We start from the raw sequence: 17,437 nt of genomic DNA on the forward strand, positions 1-17,437 counted from the left end.
TTTTAAATCTCTTTTTAAGAAGAAAAGATTATTTAAAAAAATATATAAAAATATAATATAAGGCCCAATTTTTTATTATATATATATATATATATATATATATATATATATATATATATAATTTTATTATTACATTATATTATATTTTTATATATTGTATTTATTTATTTTTTAAATATACATGAATTGACTCTAATATACGGAAAACCCTTTGGTTCCATTTGCGTGTCTATATGTCTATATTGAAGTGAGGGGTAGGAGCCTCAATTAGTCAGGCCATAGCCATGTCTAATAGACTAAAAAGTGCTTTGGCACCATCTTGTGGCATCTGCAAGTAATTACAAGCACTTGTGTAACTTCTCAACTTACTTTATCATAGTGCCACCACAAGATGGCGATAAAGCACACTTTTATCTACTTCTTTCGTCCCACTGCATTACAATGCATCATTCTATTATTATAAAATATTCACATTCTTTTTTATCCCCCTTCTCATTTTGCATAAATTTGAAATCCAAACCATGAGAACACCATCGTGAAAAATGTCATCACGCACTCACCAAAATTGGACTCCTCGCCGAGCTCTCGACCGAAGCGCTGCATGGACTCTCCCAAGATGGCCTCTGTCTGGGTGTACCCGGGTCCCTTCTCCTGACCCCGCATGCGAGACATGGAGTTTATCATGCTCATCTTGGCTCGGGTGGCTGCAAAAAAACAAAAAGGAATAGTGAACACCTGGTTCTGGCCTGATTGGGCCTTTGAGCCAGTTTCACTAAGCAACATGAAATTTGGTAGACACGTCTATCATAAGTAAACCCACAAAAAAGTCTCAAGAAGCCATGCAAGAAACGGCACATGATATCCGCCATTATGGTTTGAAGTTTTGACCGTTTCCAGGAGTCCTTCTAAAAGGTTTTCATCATTTTTTTGGACCGGAGCGCCATAAAACACCAAACTCTAACAACATAAAAGAAACAACGAGATCTCAATTATCCTTCCTTCCTTTAGTCTTTCCTCTGGTCCCTCGAGATCCATCTAATTTGTTGGAATTGAGATGTTTCTGGGGTTGGTGAAAGATTCTGGTTTTGTAACTGGGGGTAGTAGGTGGTGCTGGATTTCACTTTTGTTTCATCTATCTTTCCTTTGATCCTTCCTCTGGTATCCTTCACCACTCTGGGGGATTGGGTATGGGATTTTTTAAAACAGGTTTCAGGTGAATTAATGAGCACCAGCTCACTCACACACCGCCGAACGAATGATACTGAGCTCTCCAAGAAAATAGAAAAAAAAAGGGCTAAAAAAAAAAAAGAAGAAGAAAGAAACAATGAGAGCATGAGACGTCACCTGGGTTGGGCTGCAGGTATTCTGTGGTCTTGGTCATGATGTCGATGACCGCCCGGGTGGTTGTGTCCACCTTCTGCGCGTGCAACAAATCACAATGACATTTCCACACGATAATTCTTCACACACGTAACGTTGATGTGCTAATATGAGTTTGCGTCTCGCCTTTTCCATTTCGGTGAAGTCCTCATCGAGTTTGGTCCCCTCGGCTCCGCCCACTTTCTCACTCACTTTCTGCAAAAGAAACGCACAACAAACACATTTACGTTTAGGAATCGTTTGCTTGTCTATCATTTTCTTTTTAATCTAATTTTCTCCCAAGGTAACCCTTTTGTCACCACGTTGTCCATCTTAATAAAGAATCAACGCTATTTCCGTTAGCCTGTGTCTGTTAGCATTAAGCTAGTGCTACTTGGTAAGTGAGGCGGTTTGGTTAAACACAATGTTTACGTCACTTTTTTTTTTAATGTTTCATCTTCAACTTGGAATGTCAATAAACAGCTTGAAGCTTTTAAAAAAATGTTCACACAGGCAAAAAAAAATTGCCAAGTGACGGCTCATATTTTGAAAAATTCCAATTAAGGTACCAATGTCGTGATATTAAATTAAATCTTTAATGGACACGTATTTAATGCCTATTTAACTCATTCACTGCCATTGACGGCTATAGACGTCAAAAATTCATTTGAACTATTTCTATTAGTTTAACATTCCACTTTTGTTAACAAGAGTATGAAAACCTAGAATTTTTTTTTAAATCGTGAGTTAACTGGTGAAGTCCTTCGATATCATTTCGATAACAAATTTTAATCGCCTGATGCCCCTGATTTTTAATAATCTTTTCTTTTTTAAATCTTTTTTTTTTAAGGAAATATTATTACAAATTAGGGGCGTCAGGTGATTACATTTTTAAATTGTAATTAATTGCATGATTTAACTAGTTAACTCACGATTAATAACACATTTTATATTTGTTCTGAATGTGCAATATTTTCTAGGTTTTTATACTCTTGTTAACAAAAGTGGAAACAAATTTTAAACTAATGGAAATAGTTCAAAATAATATTTGACGTCTATAGCCGTCAATGGCAGTGAATGAGTTAATTCCTCTTTCTGTGGTTATATTAGTACGACTAGTGTTATTAACTCATTCACTGCCATAAATTCATTAAAAAAAAAGGTAAAAAATTTGGTGCAAGAGGCGTTTACAATTTTTTATTGTAATTAATCGCATGACTTTAATAGTTAATAATAATAATATGTTATATCTGTTCTAAATGTACAATAAAAAAGATTCTAGGTTTTCATATTCTTGTTAACAAAAGTGGGGAAAAAAATGTTAAACTAATAGAAATAGTTGAAAGAACTTTTTGACATTTATAGCCGTCAATGGCGGTGAATGAGTTCATTCCCCTTTCTGTGATTATATTAGTACGACTCGTCTTATTAATAATCAGCATTATTAGTTTTCTCCAGTTGGTGCCAAAAGATGAGGCATCAAATCCAGCCTGTCTAAAAATATGTATTCAGGCTATGAGAGAGATGAGCAGCTATGAAATGTGAATTTCCTCCTGACGTGAACGTACACACGCAAGTCTGGCTGTCAATCATTCATATTCCTTCCTCCTAAACAGTCGCCTGGAGGGGGGGGGGGGGGCAGCGATCTGACACAATGAGGACACACACGCGCGCGCGCGCACACGCACACACTGCCTTCAGAGGACTGAATGAGACGGACGGTGACAAAAAGGCTCGTTGCCATGAGTGAACCAAGGAATACTTGTTATACAGTGGAGGACGGTGAGGGGTTCGGGAGGGGGGCGGGGGCGGTGGGGGTCTTCTACTGTTAAGCCGGTGACGGCAGTTAACGCCGCGTAAGACTTCCTGAGGATTTGCGCGCTCTGTGAGTCATTTCTACAAAAGACACACGCGCGCGCACACACACGCGCTCGAGTCGACATCCATTCGCACATCACTCCCGACTTCTTCCATCCACGCCGGTTGCCATGGAGACGGTTATCTGCCCCTCGCCGGGCTCGTCGGGCACACACACGATAATTGTGACGCGGATTCTTAAGGGGGCGTACCTGCTTTGTAAATCAACATTGCGGAAAATCAGCGATTCGTTTGCATTCATAGTGTACACATTTAAGGAGGAAAGTAGTATGAGATTAAATGCAAATAAGCTTGATTGAGACATATAATGAGTGTAATTGTGGAGCGTAACTATCGGCTGAAGACTGACAAATAAAGATAAGGCGAATGATCCCCTCGTTATGTTTGTAATCAGTCTGCCATTGTGATCCAGACTCACAAGCATTAGAAAGTTTTTTTTTGTTTTTTTTTTTCAATTAAACATGCGTTAGAGCATGATGTAGTATTTAAATAAATAAACAAGAAAGGACTCGTCAAGTAGACAAATATGCATTGTGACTATTAAATTAATGATAGATTACTTATTTATTTATTTTTAATAAAAAACAGCCAGTGATTGGAATTGAAATCTTGGCGAAAAAACCCAACGTTTGTTTGAAAAAAATACTCTTATTTGTTTATATATTTATTTTTTATTTAACAAAAAAAAAAAGAACCAATAAATTGAAAAGTAAAATGAAGTCATTATATTATGTGCTTAATATGTTGGTTAATTTACATTTGATCCATTTTAATGTTAAAATTACATATAAAAAGTAATTGCAAAGTTAAAAAAAACCACACACAAACTGATGTTCAATTTGATTTATAAAGTCAGTTTTCATAAAAAAAAAAATACACATTTGATAAAAAATGAACTAGTAAGTGAGAAGTGACAAAAATGTATTATATATATATATATATATAATTTATTTTAATGGATAAGTAGTATCCCCCCCAAAAAAATTAATCTGTAATTAATAAGTATAGCAACTCTTGATGCCTTAGCACTTCCATCCATCCATTTTCTTAACCGCTTGTCCTCACAACGGTGGTCTTAGCACTTTAAAAAAAAAATAGAACTAGGTTAGGGTTAAGCCATTACATTAAAACCAAACAATAATTGAAATGTAAAAAACAAACAAAAAAACGTTCCCGTCTAATGCACAACATTTTTTAAAAATCCATTTTAAATCATAAAAAAAAAAACTTAATAGAAAATAAAAATACATTCAGATATTTTTCCATGTTTATCAAGCAATAATATTATGCAATAGTGTTACAATCAATGAGTTAACTGAGTGGCAATCGTGATCTTATATATAACCATGAACAACCCCCCCCCCCCACCACGCCATTGATGTAATTTATTCCGATTTTTTTTGCCCACTAAACAGTTTAGTGAAACTTTTGCTGCATTAAGTTGAGGCGATGGAACAGCTCCAGGCGCCGCATCTCTTCCTGCACCTGGCGCCCACACGCGCCCAATCAGACGGGATTAAATGGGCTAAATGCGGAGAGGAAGAGCCGCAAGCAAGCAAGCAAGCGACCTCGCTATCTCTCATCACCCAGAATCACCCGCATCGTCAGCCAACGCTATTTACTGCTCGTGCTCCCTCAAAAGACAACCTGCAGTGCCCAGAGGACACGTGACCCGGCGATCTACGGAAGCCTGATATGGGAGGGGAAGAACGGGAAGGAAATATTTGGATGATTTCACTTGATGATTATAATCCTGTGTCTTCTTGCTGTGCTTTTTGTATTTCGTATCCCACTTCCTGTTATGCTATTTTGTTGATAATAATAAAAAAAGCACAGTTTTTCACACTATTTACTTATCCCTTCTGTTTATTTTTGGGTGTAATTCTACTTTTGAACACTAGAGGGTGGCAAACTATCCTGTTTGACACTGCAAATGTGAAAGAAGAAGAATGACAACAGGGAGTATTTCCAGGTCACCCTAGTTTTTGCTGAAGATTATTGAATGTCAAATCCTTTTAAATCCTGCTTTTTACGCCTACAGAATGTGATGGTCGGAAGTTCATTTTATTATGTACAACTTAAATAGAAATTTATATTTACACCATTTGATCGAAATTCAATTTGAACTGTGACGCTCCACAATTACAAAATAATTTTTTAAATTAATACTAATTTTTGAGTTGCCTTTTTAAAAAATTTAAATAACTAATTTAATACATTTGGTTTCATCCAAAACAAACTTGCATAATTATAGTGTTTCAAAGAATTGTATTTGTCCTAATATTTTTTATGAGATTTTTGACGTTTAAACATTTTCTTGTTTTGTACCAAAAAAAAAAAAAAAAGATCGTTCTAATGGTGATTTCAATCATTACCAAAATAATCGTGATTCATATTTTATTTCATTAACCGAATCCTGAGCACTGTTACGGTCCCCTCAACAAGACCCCGAACCTCAACCTGCCAGTTTTCGAGTGAGGTCACGATTCAGGTTGTTGTCCAAGGACCGAAGGCATCCCCCCTGACCTCATTTTTTAACCATAAAACCTGCAACCATCTTAGCATTATGTCGGCTCACATGGCTCCCGCTCAAACTCCTCCACCCCATCAACCCCCCCCCCCCCTCCTGTTCAGAGCTTTAATCGGAGGCTTCCTGCCTTTAAATACACACGCATTGTGGAAGAGGGAGATTAAAAACGACAAGAGTGATTAGCGAGGCTATTCCGAGGCGCAGGTGACTGCTGGAAGAAAACAGGGAGTCCTTCCGACCTGTCTTAGAACACCTTTCAATGTAACCAACCAACTGCCACCCCGCATGAGGACGCGGGTGCGAGCCAAGTGGTTAAGTCGAGCTACCGTCAAGAGAGAAGGCCCTCCAACAGAAATCTTTTTGGAATTCATTAAAGAAGCGAACATTAATGCTATCTTAGATGGAAAACAGCAAAGAAACATTATCAATAATTACTAGTGTCGTTCCGATACCGATACTGGTATCGGCAGAGGCCCCGATACTGCATTAAAACAGCGGTATCGGTATCGGTGAGTACTAACAAGTAACATGCCGATACCATGAATTCCGAAGCTAATATAGGACTTTGAATGCGGCATCTTGTGTCTTGCACGACATTCACTGATGTGTGACATGTTCACTGCATGTCCAGCGAAGATATCCTATTGGTCCTTGAATGCTCTGAACCAATGGCAGGACAGCTTTTTATTTTTTTACTTTTCTGCCTTTTTGTCAAATTTCTGACATTTTTAAACAATTTGATGGGCTTATTATGGTAATTTTCTGCCTCTCTTTGTCCTTTCTTTTTGCCCCGACATATGGCTTTTTTTGTTGTTGTTGCCTTTTTGTCATCATATTTCTGACATTTTTGGGCAATTTTGTGGACACGTGGACATTTTTACGTTAAAAAAAAACTTTTATCATCTTTTGTCTCTTTTTCGGACAAAAATAAAGACAACTTTTTTGGGGAATATTTAATTATTATTATATTATTATTTATGTAATATTTATTATGAATTAATTATTTATTTATTTAATTTGTATTCGTTCATTAATTCATTATAATAATATTTCATCTAAAAAAAAAATCTGCCTTTTTGCCATCCAATTTCTGACATTTTTGTGGACACGTGGACATTTTTAGGTAAAAAAAAACCCTTTATCATCTTTACCTTCGTCTCTCTTTTTCTGCCAAAAATAAATTGAATATTTTATTATTAATTTTTATTTGTTCATTAATTCATTAGAACAATATTTCATCTAAAAAATGAAAATAAATATGTAAAAAATATATTGATTTCTAAAAAAAAATTGAGGATCCACAGGGAGACACAAAAGAGGGACTTTTAGATTCTCAGAACTTTACAAGATCCCTAATTTCATGAATTGATTTCTACAATGATTCAGAGGGTTCGATACATGTTGTGATACTCATGAATGAAATACAATGACAGCCTCACATCAGTGGAGCACAGAATTTGTCTCATCACCAAAATCACCACCTGCACCACAACTTAGACCCGCTCCTAGCTGTTATAAGGTCTAGTCTTACTTTCTGCTACCAAAACACCCTCAGTCAAAGTCAAAATGCGGCGTTTTTAACACCCATGCGCCATCCACGAAAATAGAGCCGGCCCATCATGAAGACAGTGACGACCCAGACGGGAGCAAACATTATTCGTCCTCCGGTTAGGACTTCACAGAATCAAGGGGGATCCATTTGTCCTTTGTAAACCCCGAAGCCAGCACGCGGGCGGGCACTCAACTTTTTAGGATGATGTTAATCCATCCCGACATCCAATCAGGGACCGGCGGGGGTGGGGGGTGGTGTGTGTGTGTGTGTGTGTGGGGGGGGGGGGGGTCAACCTTACGCTCACTCTGGCTAATTTCAAACAAGTCAAGTGAGCCGCACTCTTTCCAATGTCATTCGCTCGTCATCAAGGTGTCAGTCCGCTTGAAAAAAAAAAAAAAAAAAAAAGGATTATGGACCTTTATAACCTCAAATCACGACACAGATGTCCTCCGTGTTTATACTGCGTTGTTGGTCACGTGATGTCAAATCCTTCACTTATGTAACAATAGCGGTGAGAACGTCGCCTGAGAGCCGAGCGCAAACTGCAGCACCGTCCGTCCCTGTGGCGATACGTCGGCGGGGGAGGCAGCCAGCTGGCACCCTACGTGCGTGCGTGCGTGCGTGCGTGCGTGCGTGTGTGTGGATGGGATGCACGATGATGATGATGATGATGGTGAGAGGAAGAGTGGGGATGCGTGAGCTCACACATGAAAGAGGAGAAGGTTTTTACAAAAGGACGGTGGGCATGTGCAGGAGGTTATTTTTGGTTTTGGCAGCAGCGCGCATTTGGGCTCGATGCTCTCGAGTTGTAGAAATGACAACATGGCCGCCGCATGCTGTGTATCGGATATACAAGGACCCCACCCATTAAATGGCTGACTCGATTAAATCGGACAATATTGAAAAGGATTATAGTCGGCCTGAGTTTTGCCGAAGGGGAAAGGGAAGTCAACCCCCCCCCCCAAAAAAAATATTGACAATAATATGTTCTATGTAGCCCCGCTAGTCTAAATACGGCATTCTGATTAATATTGCGTTAGTGGAAAATGAGAAATTCTGCATTCTTTAAACAATATCAGAAGGCGGCCATTTTGTCACTTGCTGTCGCATGAAAATGCCATCCACTGAATATATTACTTGCTTCGTTGAAAATGGCTGGGAGTGAATGAGTTAATGATGTTTACAGGAGGAAACTTCTATATATATTTTTTCATTAAAGAATTTTACCTGTAATTCTTTAAAGCAGCACTAAAAAATAGTAATCTGTACATATACGGACAGTTCTATACAGTCTGCTCGCGAGATGGGAGGAGTAAGATGGCCGCCTTTTCGGCTATCCACTCTAATATACGGATCAGTGATGACATCACAGTTGCTCGGGGGTAACAACCAATCACAGCTTCAGCAAACAGGTGAGCTGCGATTGGTCGTTGCCTGAGCACTATTGACGTCATCTTCAGTCGACAGCCAGTGGCAAAATGGCCGCCCCCCCCCCTGAGATGGATAAAAATGGCTGGATTTTGCTGCATAACTAGAATTAATCCGAATGTTATGTTTAGACTCGTGAGGTCACATATAACATATTATTGTCAAAACATTTCTTAAGGTTGAGTCAGGTACGTTAAAAAAAAGTCTTCTTTTTTTTTTATCCACAAGCGAGATGAAGACAAGACCATAAATAAAAGCGATGATTCACTTAATCACCCTCGCGTCTAGTGAGTGACTCAACATGCACTAAACACTAACACACGCTCACACCCTCCATTTTTTTACACTTATGACGCACTAAAAAAAAAAAAAAAAAAAAATTGTCATAGACACAACAAATCCTCCAAATATAAAATACAATCCAAATTTTAGGCCGAGCCAACGGGGAAGCCCAAAATAAAGCAGCGGGCTGCGACTCCCCGAGCGCTTCACACATTTAGCAGAGTGAAGCCGCAAAGATGGCGTCCGGCCTGCGAGAAGATTCATTATCGCGTGGCCCGATGAAGACAAATCGTCTTTTGCGGGAGCTTCAAGCGAGCCGCGCTCTCATGCAACCCCGCAGGACACGAAGCAGCCGCGCGTTCACACTCGGATCAATAAAGAGGAAGAAAAACAGATTCTTCTTCACTGCGGACGTTCGATCGGAACGCAACGATCCTTTGCCCAAAATAATAAAGGAGGGACTGGTGACCTAATAAAAAAGGTGAAATATGAAGAGTTTTGTCTGCTTGGCTTTGTATCATCTGCAGTCTGCTCGTCACAAACCGTGTTCTCCATTCATGTAACTCGATATGATCAAATGGACTTTGTTTGGAATTGTTTTTGGAGGTCGGGAAGATGCGAAAGCTCAACCACAAGCCGGCTTGTAGAGCTGTCAAAATGAATCGATTCATCGACAAATCATCGATGATCAAATGAATCCACAACTGTTTTAATAATCGAGTAATCGTTTGGAGCCATTTTTTAAATTTAAAATTGTCCAAATCCTCTGATTTCAGCCTATCGACAGTAATTGTTCACTGATTTCTGTAGTCCTTGACGAAAGCAGACCGATTATCTTCTGTGTTTAATCAAAATAAGATATTTGCAAACTAGGGATGTTCGATACCACTTTTTTTTTTAGACCGATACCAATACTCAAATCTTCAGTAATCGCCGATACCAAGTACAGCAAATTTCCTTAAAATGTATTTAAATGAATAGCAATGATATTTTTTTCAATTTGCTCATAAAAGTCATTTTTCATGGAGCACACAATAAAATTAATTTATAATGAATCGATAAAAAAGATTAAACAATTAATCCAGTGGCCAGAAAAAAAGTCCCAATGAAAATTTCAAAATCTTTTTAAGGAATACAATGAAGTGCAAATAATTCAATTCAATACAATAGTAAATTCCGTAGTTAAGTCATTTAGTAATATCTCCCACACTCTAAAAACTGTTGGGTCAAAAATAACCCAATTATGGATCAAAAATGGACCGATCCACTTTATGGGTCAATTTGACCCAACTTTCTGGGTTGACCTCATTTTTTGACCCAAGTAAAGATTCTGACCAATATTTATGAGTTGTTTTACACTAAAAGACCAATTTCTTGTCTCAAAGTTGGGTCAAATTGACCCAAGTAGAAGATCGGTTCATTTTTGACCCAAAATTGGGTTATTTTTCACCCAGCTGTTTTTAGAGCGCATGTTAAGAATCCCTCAAGCTGTTTATCGTGTGATGTTTAATTATATCTTGTTTTGAAATCCATGCTTTTAATTTGGAAGGCCGCTGCGTATTTCCGTTTCCTGTTTCACGTTCTTTTGTTCACTACAAATATAATGTAGTATGTATGATGGCTGATAAATAGCGCAATCACAGCGAAGTTACGATTAATGACTGCCTTCAAATAGGGATGCGTTTGAGGCCCATTAAACTCAACACATGACAGCGCGGGTGGGCGCAGTCACGCGTGCACGTTGGCTAAGATTAAGGCCGCGCACATTCTCAGTCAATAGGATGCAAAACCACCACGTTGGGATTAATGAGGGAATAATCCCGGCGGAATCATCCCGTCTGAGGACCGCCGGGGAGGGCGGACGTCACGCTGGGCACGTGGCAGAACAAATGCCATCTCGTTGTGGTCGCTTTTAAACATCCAAAAGCGCAAGAAACGTGAGGTCACAGTTTTGTTTTTCTGTCATCAAGCAAGCAACATTGGGAACATTCCATTATTTTAATCTGGTAGATTATAGAATAATATTTGATGCATTTTTTTTTTCAATACTCAATTTGGATTTTTTTTTTTATTATAAATAATAATATATTTTATATTTTACTTCATTTATCGTAAATGATAAAATAGTCAAGTAAATCTTTTAAAAATAAATATTATATATTTATATTAGGGGTGTGAGGCGATTCAAATTTTTAATCGTAACCGCATGACATTGGACCCTCCAGTGGCCGATTCTAACCAAAATGGCCGAACCCCAAGCCACACCGAGTCCTTAAGTTCCCGACCTCTGCTTGACCGCCGGTTGAACTTCCATCCTGCCGATATGCACCTGCAAGGTCTCCCAGGCTGTAAACACCACATGTGCATAATGACATAAAGCCATATATGGTCGTGCCCTTCAGCAACGCGCTCAGCCAATCACGAAGACTGAATGAAGATGGAATAAAGTGTCAAGCGGCCTCCGTTCAATTAGGAAACGATGACACCGGGGACCTAAGGGGGGATTAATGATGACTGTGCGGGCCCTTACGAGCACGCTGAAACCTCAGATGCCCTCTGACGTCCTCCGGCGACGAGGGCACATTATGTAAAAACACTTGTTTTTTTTAATTCATTGGTGTAGCGGGCGGTCTCTAGAGTGCCTGGCCACACAGCAAAAATTTATTTTGTTAGAGGATTGCAGTAACGAACGTCACTTAACTCAATCAAACCCAAAAACGTATAAATACGTTTTTAAAAAATACTTTGTCCTTCAGTCCCAAAAACTTTTAATTTATGTTTTCTTTGTTATGCTAAAGAATACAATAGGCTTTGATACAGCTTCTGACATGAAGAGGTGGCTTAAAGCAATGGTAGTTATTACAAAAAAATGGCCAGCAGGTGGCAGCAGAGTATAAGAGATCAGCCAGGGCATATGCAACAAGCTCTTTTTGCCATTGTTTTCAGCAGGTTTGTGAATAATGACGAAACTTAGCTATATTCTAATGCTAATTGCGGCAAAATGGAAACGGATAGAAATATATATTTTTCTCCTGATGAAAGAAGAGACTCTAATTTTTATTTTGGTAGGTTCCATGTTTTTATAGCAATAGAACAGAATATTCTGTGGACCTTGCAAAAATCAGTCAAAATACAGTAAAACAACCGGGAGGAAAGGGGCTTGCTTCAGTGAAAATATCATTATGCGCATCAAAAAAGCAGTTTCTAATTTCTTTGAACAATTTGCAAATGCATCCAGTGACGATGATGATGATGAAGAATTCTCTGTCGTTCTGGACCGAGCTGCTAAGGTGGACTGACGCAAAGTGGAAAAGTGTGCTGCGGTCTGACGAGTCCACGTCCCCCAATTGTTTTGTGAAATCCTCACCGTCTTTCCATTTCTATTATAAAGCCGCTAATTGGATCAGAACACATCCCAATCATTTCCCTTTCAGAGCCTTCAATCCGCTCTCCTCCGCAGAAGCGGACGCCCCGGAATGTTCCACGCGCTGAATAAAACATCCGCCATGGCCTGAATACTGATGCTGCGAGAGGAACGGCACATCTTCATTTCTTCCTCTTCACTCGGCAAACAACGCGCCATTTTCTTTTGCCGTCATAAACGAAGTGAGCTCACCGGCTCTCCCGTTGCGACCGGCTAAAAATAGGCTCGTTACAGACAGCGGCCGTTCGCTATTAACCCCCAGGAACAAATATGACGCCCGGGAACGGGCCGGCCTCGCACGCGGGGGCTTTTCAACTCATTTGGATGCGCAGACAGAAAACCGCAAGCGAGGGGAGTCCGTTTTTCAATGGAAGTGGCTCAGCTGAGTCAAGCACAAAAGGGGGGGGGGGGGGAGGGGCCAATCGCGAGAAAAACACATCAGGCTTCATTCAAAATTCAGCCCCTGAAGAGCGGTTCACTTAAACACATGACGTTTGGTGGGCATTTCTATCATGAGTAGACCCACAAAAAAGTCTATAAAACCCATGCCCAAAAAGACACAGGAAGTCAGACATTTTGGTTTGAAATTTCCGAAAGGCCTTCAAAAATGGACGAAAGAATTGTGAAGAATTGTATAGTTTTTGAAAATTCAGCCCCCAAAGGCATTTTCACTTAGCAACATGGAATTTGGTAGGCATGTCTCTCATGGGTAGACCAGCAAAAAAGTCTCAAGAACACATCCCATAAAAAACACGGGAAGTCTGACATTTTGGTTTGAAGTGAGCATTTTAAGGGATCCTTCAAAAACAGACTTTTTGGGGGAAAATTCAGCCCCCAAAACCAGTTTCACTTAGGAACATGGAATTTGGTAGGTATGTCCCTTATGGGTAGACCCACAAAAAAGTCTCAAGAACAGATCACAGGAAAGGCACAGGAAGTCTGCCATTTTGGTTTGAAGTGAGCATTTCAAGAGATCCTTCAAAAACAGACTGGTTTAAGAAACTGAGAGGAATTTTTGTTTTTTTGAAAATTCTGCCCCTAAACGCTGTTCCACTTAGCAACATGGAATTTGGTAGGCATGTCCCTCATGGGTAGACCCACAAAAAAGTCTCAAAAACACATCCCATAAAAAACACAGGAAGTCTGCCATTTTGGTTTGAAGTGAACATATTTCAACGGATTCTTCAAAGACAGATTGGTCTGAAAAACTGAGAGGAATTTGAGATATAAAAAAATAATAATTCAGCCCCCAAAAGCAGTTTTACTTAGGAACATGGAATTTGGTATGCACGCCTGTCAGAGGTCAACTAACAAAAAAGTCTCAAGAACACATCCCATAAAAAACACGGGAAGTCTGCCATTTTGGTTTGAAGTGAACATATTTCAACGACAAAGACCGATTGGTCTGAAAAACGGGGGAATTTTGGATTTTTTGAAAATTCAGCCCCTTAAGGCTGTTCCACTTAGCAACGTGGGATTTGGCAGGCATGTCCCTCATGGGCAGACTCACAGAAAAAAAAAATCCTCAAGAAGCCATGCCCAAAAAAGACAGGAAGTCGGCCATTTTGGCTGGAAAGAGAAAAGCAAAACCGCAAATGTCGTCTCGTCGAGTCTAAACATGGTATGCTGATTAATATTGGGGAATAAAAATTAAGCAGATGAATGCGCCCATTTTCATTCATCTCAGGCCGCTGCCATTTTGACATTTCTGCAACCTTCTGCTGTCCATTCATATTGACGTCCAAGTGTCCTGGGGGGCTCTCTCATTGCCAAATATTGTTGCGGGCCATGTACGGCATGTGCGTGTGGTCTTCGTGTTGCCACACTTGCTTGAAACGGCAACCGTTGTTGTTTAATCTCATTTTGGTCCTTTGGGTTGGCGCCCCAGAAAAATGGCGCCGTAAAGTGGTGCAGTATTGATCGCTTAGCAGTAACAGTAGCGTCTAAACAAGGCTTTAAATCAGCAGCCTGACTGATGCGTCTTTCCCCCCCCCAAAAAAAAGACTTTACTGTGGTCAAAAAAGGGAAGTGGAACCTTTTATTATTATTATTATTATTTTAAAGCAGGCCAAAAGGTAAATCACAAAGAGGAGTAGGGAAAGTGCTGCAGGTGCAAGTGGCTTGAGATGAAAGCAAGGAGGGGACACGCACCGCTGGACGGAAGCCATATCGCTATCATGTAACAACACGGCGTGTGCGCGCGCGACAGGAGAACATTAGCGAGAGGAGGTTTTGTCCTCCGACATGTCGCCACCGAACACATGATGAACTTGATCATTTACATGACATGACCGCAATAAAGCCACTTTGTATTCGTTCACGCGAGAGTGAAATGACAGGTTGCATGGATATTATCGGAATATAACGGCCAGACTTAAAAGACATCTTTCAGACTGCAATACATATTTTTTTCTAAATGAACCTTGTAATGTTATTTTTTTTTAATTAGTAGTAGTACCTTAAATACAATTTAAAATTAAACTAAACTGTTTTTGTCACACTTTTGCCTCCATTTTATGTTAGCATTCAGGTAACAGAGATGTGTTTGCTAGGGCTGTGAAAAATTCGGCTAACTCTGTTAGCCACATAATTTGTCCGACACAAAAACGAATGCCCCAAAACTATCATTAATCATTTTAAAACCACATTTGGGAACTCATTTATGGGCCTTTCTGTGTTCCTCTATGGGACCTGGTAAGGTAGGATGAATTTTGCTTTTTAACTCATTCGCTGCCATTGACGGCTATAGACGTCAAAAATTTTTTTTTGTACATTTAGAACAGATATAAAATTTGTGATTAATCGTGAGTTAACTAGTGAAGTCATTGGATTAATTATGATTATTAAAAACAATTTTAATACGTTTTTTTTTAAAGGCATTTAAATTGTTTTCATAATTAATTGCATGACTTCACAGTTAACTCACGATAAATTTTTTTTATATCTGTTCTGAATGTACTTTTTTTTTTTTAGGTTTTGATACTCTTGTTAACAAAAGTGGAAAAAAAATGTTAAACTAATAGAAATAGTTCAAATTAATTTTTGACGTCTATAGACCTCAACGGCAGTGAACGTGTTCATCATTAGCTAATGTCGCTAATTCACTGTACAGCTAATCTGAGCTCATGTGGCTAATGCACTGCACCCTACCATCGCTAGCGAGAACACCGCCTATGATGTTTACGGGGTTATTTTTGCACATGATGCCAACTTGTGGGAATGCTCATTTCATGCCTCTCGCAAAATGCAACCTCATGTCGGCGCTGTTGGAGGACGACTCAAGTAATTGATGGAATCATCGATTCGAAGATTTGTTTCCGACAGTCCTATCCACAACTTTTAATCATCTTTGTGTGATGTTTTCATTTCAGCAGAAAGCCTCTCTGAATCCCCCCCCCCCCCCCCATCAGCTCCTCAGGAAACAGCCCCCCTCCCTTCCTCACCCCGCCCCTCAAAACCTCCTCCCCACAATCCCCCTCTTCCTCCCCCATCTGCTATCTCCCAGCTGGATGGACTTTACATTGTACTGCAGTGCTCCTCGCTGAGCATCCAGGCGGCATGAGTCACCCACTCGCAATCTGCTGCCCCTCGAGAATTACCCCCCCCCCCCCCCCCCTCCTCCTCCACCTCCCCCCATCACCACATACCTGTCAACTACTCCACTTCCACATTCCGTCCTGCCAAACAAACACTCTTAACGGACGAATGGAAACCTGCAAGCTATGCCATCATTCACAACAACATTGGACACACACACACACACACACACACCTTGACAATAAGCGCGTATTAGTATGCCGCTCGCACACGCACAATGGTCCGACTAGGAAAATAAGGGATTCCACTTGCACGCCGCGCTGAAAAACTGCAGCTCTGTGCAAACAACACACATTAGAGGGAACTGAAGCGTTCTAGCAGAGCAAACGTCTGCTCTGTAATGAGGTCAAGTTAACCGATACAAAACAAAACCGTTCACCACATACTTTTCCTAGCTTCGACTCGTGATCAATTAATTAGCTTGGTGCAAGACTGCAGTTTCCTCTTCCCTCTGCGCTATCTTTTGCAAAATGGCCGCGGCATCCTTGAGTGCCCCGAGAGAGCCGTCTCGGCGCGATGTAAACGAGGGAGGAGGCGAACGCGTTCCTCGCGTTGACATGCCGCACGTCTGACAAGAGTGACTTGACGCAAAGCTACCAAGCTAGTTAGCGACCAGCAGACGCGCGGGTGCTAAGGTCACTGCAGCATTTTTCGGACGGGCCATCTGTTCCCGGCGAGGCGTAAGCCAATTTCCGTGCGGCTCTCGTTAGATTTGTTGTAAAGTGTGCTGCGGTGGGTGTAGTGGAAGATTTAAAAAAGAAGAAAAAGAAAAAAAAATTGGGGGAGGGAGAAGCTGTTGTAAAAAGTCCTGAAACATCCATGATCAAAGATGTCCATAGCATTTGCCTTCATTAGGGTATACATACGGGTAAGATACAATTTAACACAAATATATAATAAAAAATTGTAAAAAACTTTAATTAATTAATTAGCCACGCCCATCGACACATACCGACACCAAACCCGCTGCTAGCATCGCCGTCTTTGGCTCCTTCGTAAAATTTAGCCAAAGAAAAAGCAAATGCGAGGACTCTCGACTCTCAAGATGACAATTACAAAGTCACGAAATGACTAAATACAATCTATTATTTGAATACAAAAAAAAAAAAACCTGCTGCATTCTCTGCTGACACGACCCGTCAGCAAGGCAAAACAACATGAACGGGAATCAATGACAATGATTTTCACATCAGTAAGGCAAAGCAGCCTCGGCTTCTTCAGCGCGTTTCCATTTCATTAGCTAACGTGCGATACATCTTAAATGAAGTATTGCTACTAATCAATCCCAACTATTAACATGAGCTGAAACGCTGGATATGAAGTCAAATGACGAGCAGTGGAGTAATGAGCCATTAGCGCAGATATGCATTTAATCCCGCTAAGCCTG

General features: G+C 40.1%; 1 protein-coding gene across 3 annotated transcripts in view; it reads right to left on the minus strand.

Annotated features, from left to right (window-relative positions):
- The window catches only part of sh3gl2a (SH3 domain containing GRB2 like 2a, endophilin A1), a 34,880-nt gene that overhangs the window by 12,773 nt on the left and 4,670 nt on the right, over window positions 1-17,437 (minus strand). For all 3 annotated transcript variants that reach the window (XM_086082397.1, XM_086082396.1, XM_086082398.1), the window contains exons 2-4: window positions 1,507-1,575; window positions 1,345-1,417; window positions 561-704 (exon numbers count right to left, since the gene is read on the minus strand). In XM_086082397.1, coding sequence (XP_085938523.1) covers window positions 561-704; window positions 1,345-1,417; window positions 1,507-1,575 — 286 coding nt within the window. The remainder of the gene's footprint in view (window positions 1-560; window positions 705-1,344; window positions 1,418-1,506; window positions 1,576-17,437) is intronic.

The sequence above is a fragment of the Leptonotus elevatus genome, chromosome 8, assembly GCF_054856555.1.
Source record: "Leptonotus elevatus isolate MCC_2025b chromosome 8, RoL_Lele_1.0, whole genome shotgun sequence".
Classification (NCBI taxonomy): domain Eukaryota; kingdom Metazoa; phylum Chordata; class Actinopteri; order Syngnathiformes; family Syngnathidae; genus Leptonotus; species Leptonotus elevatus.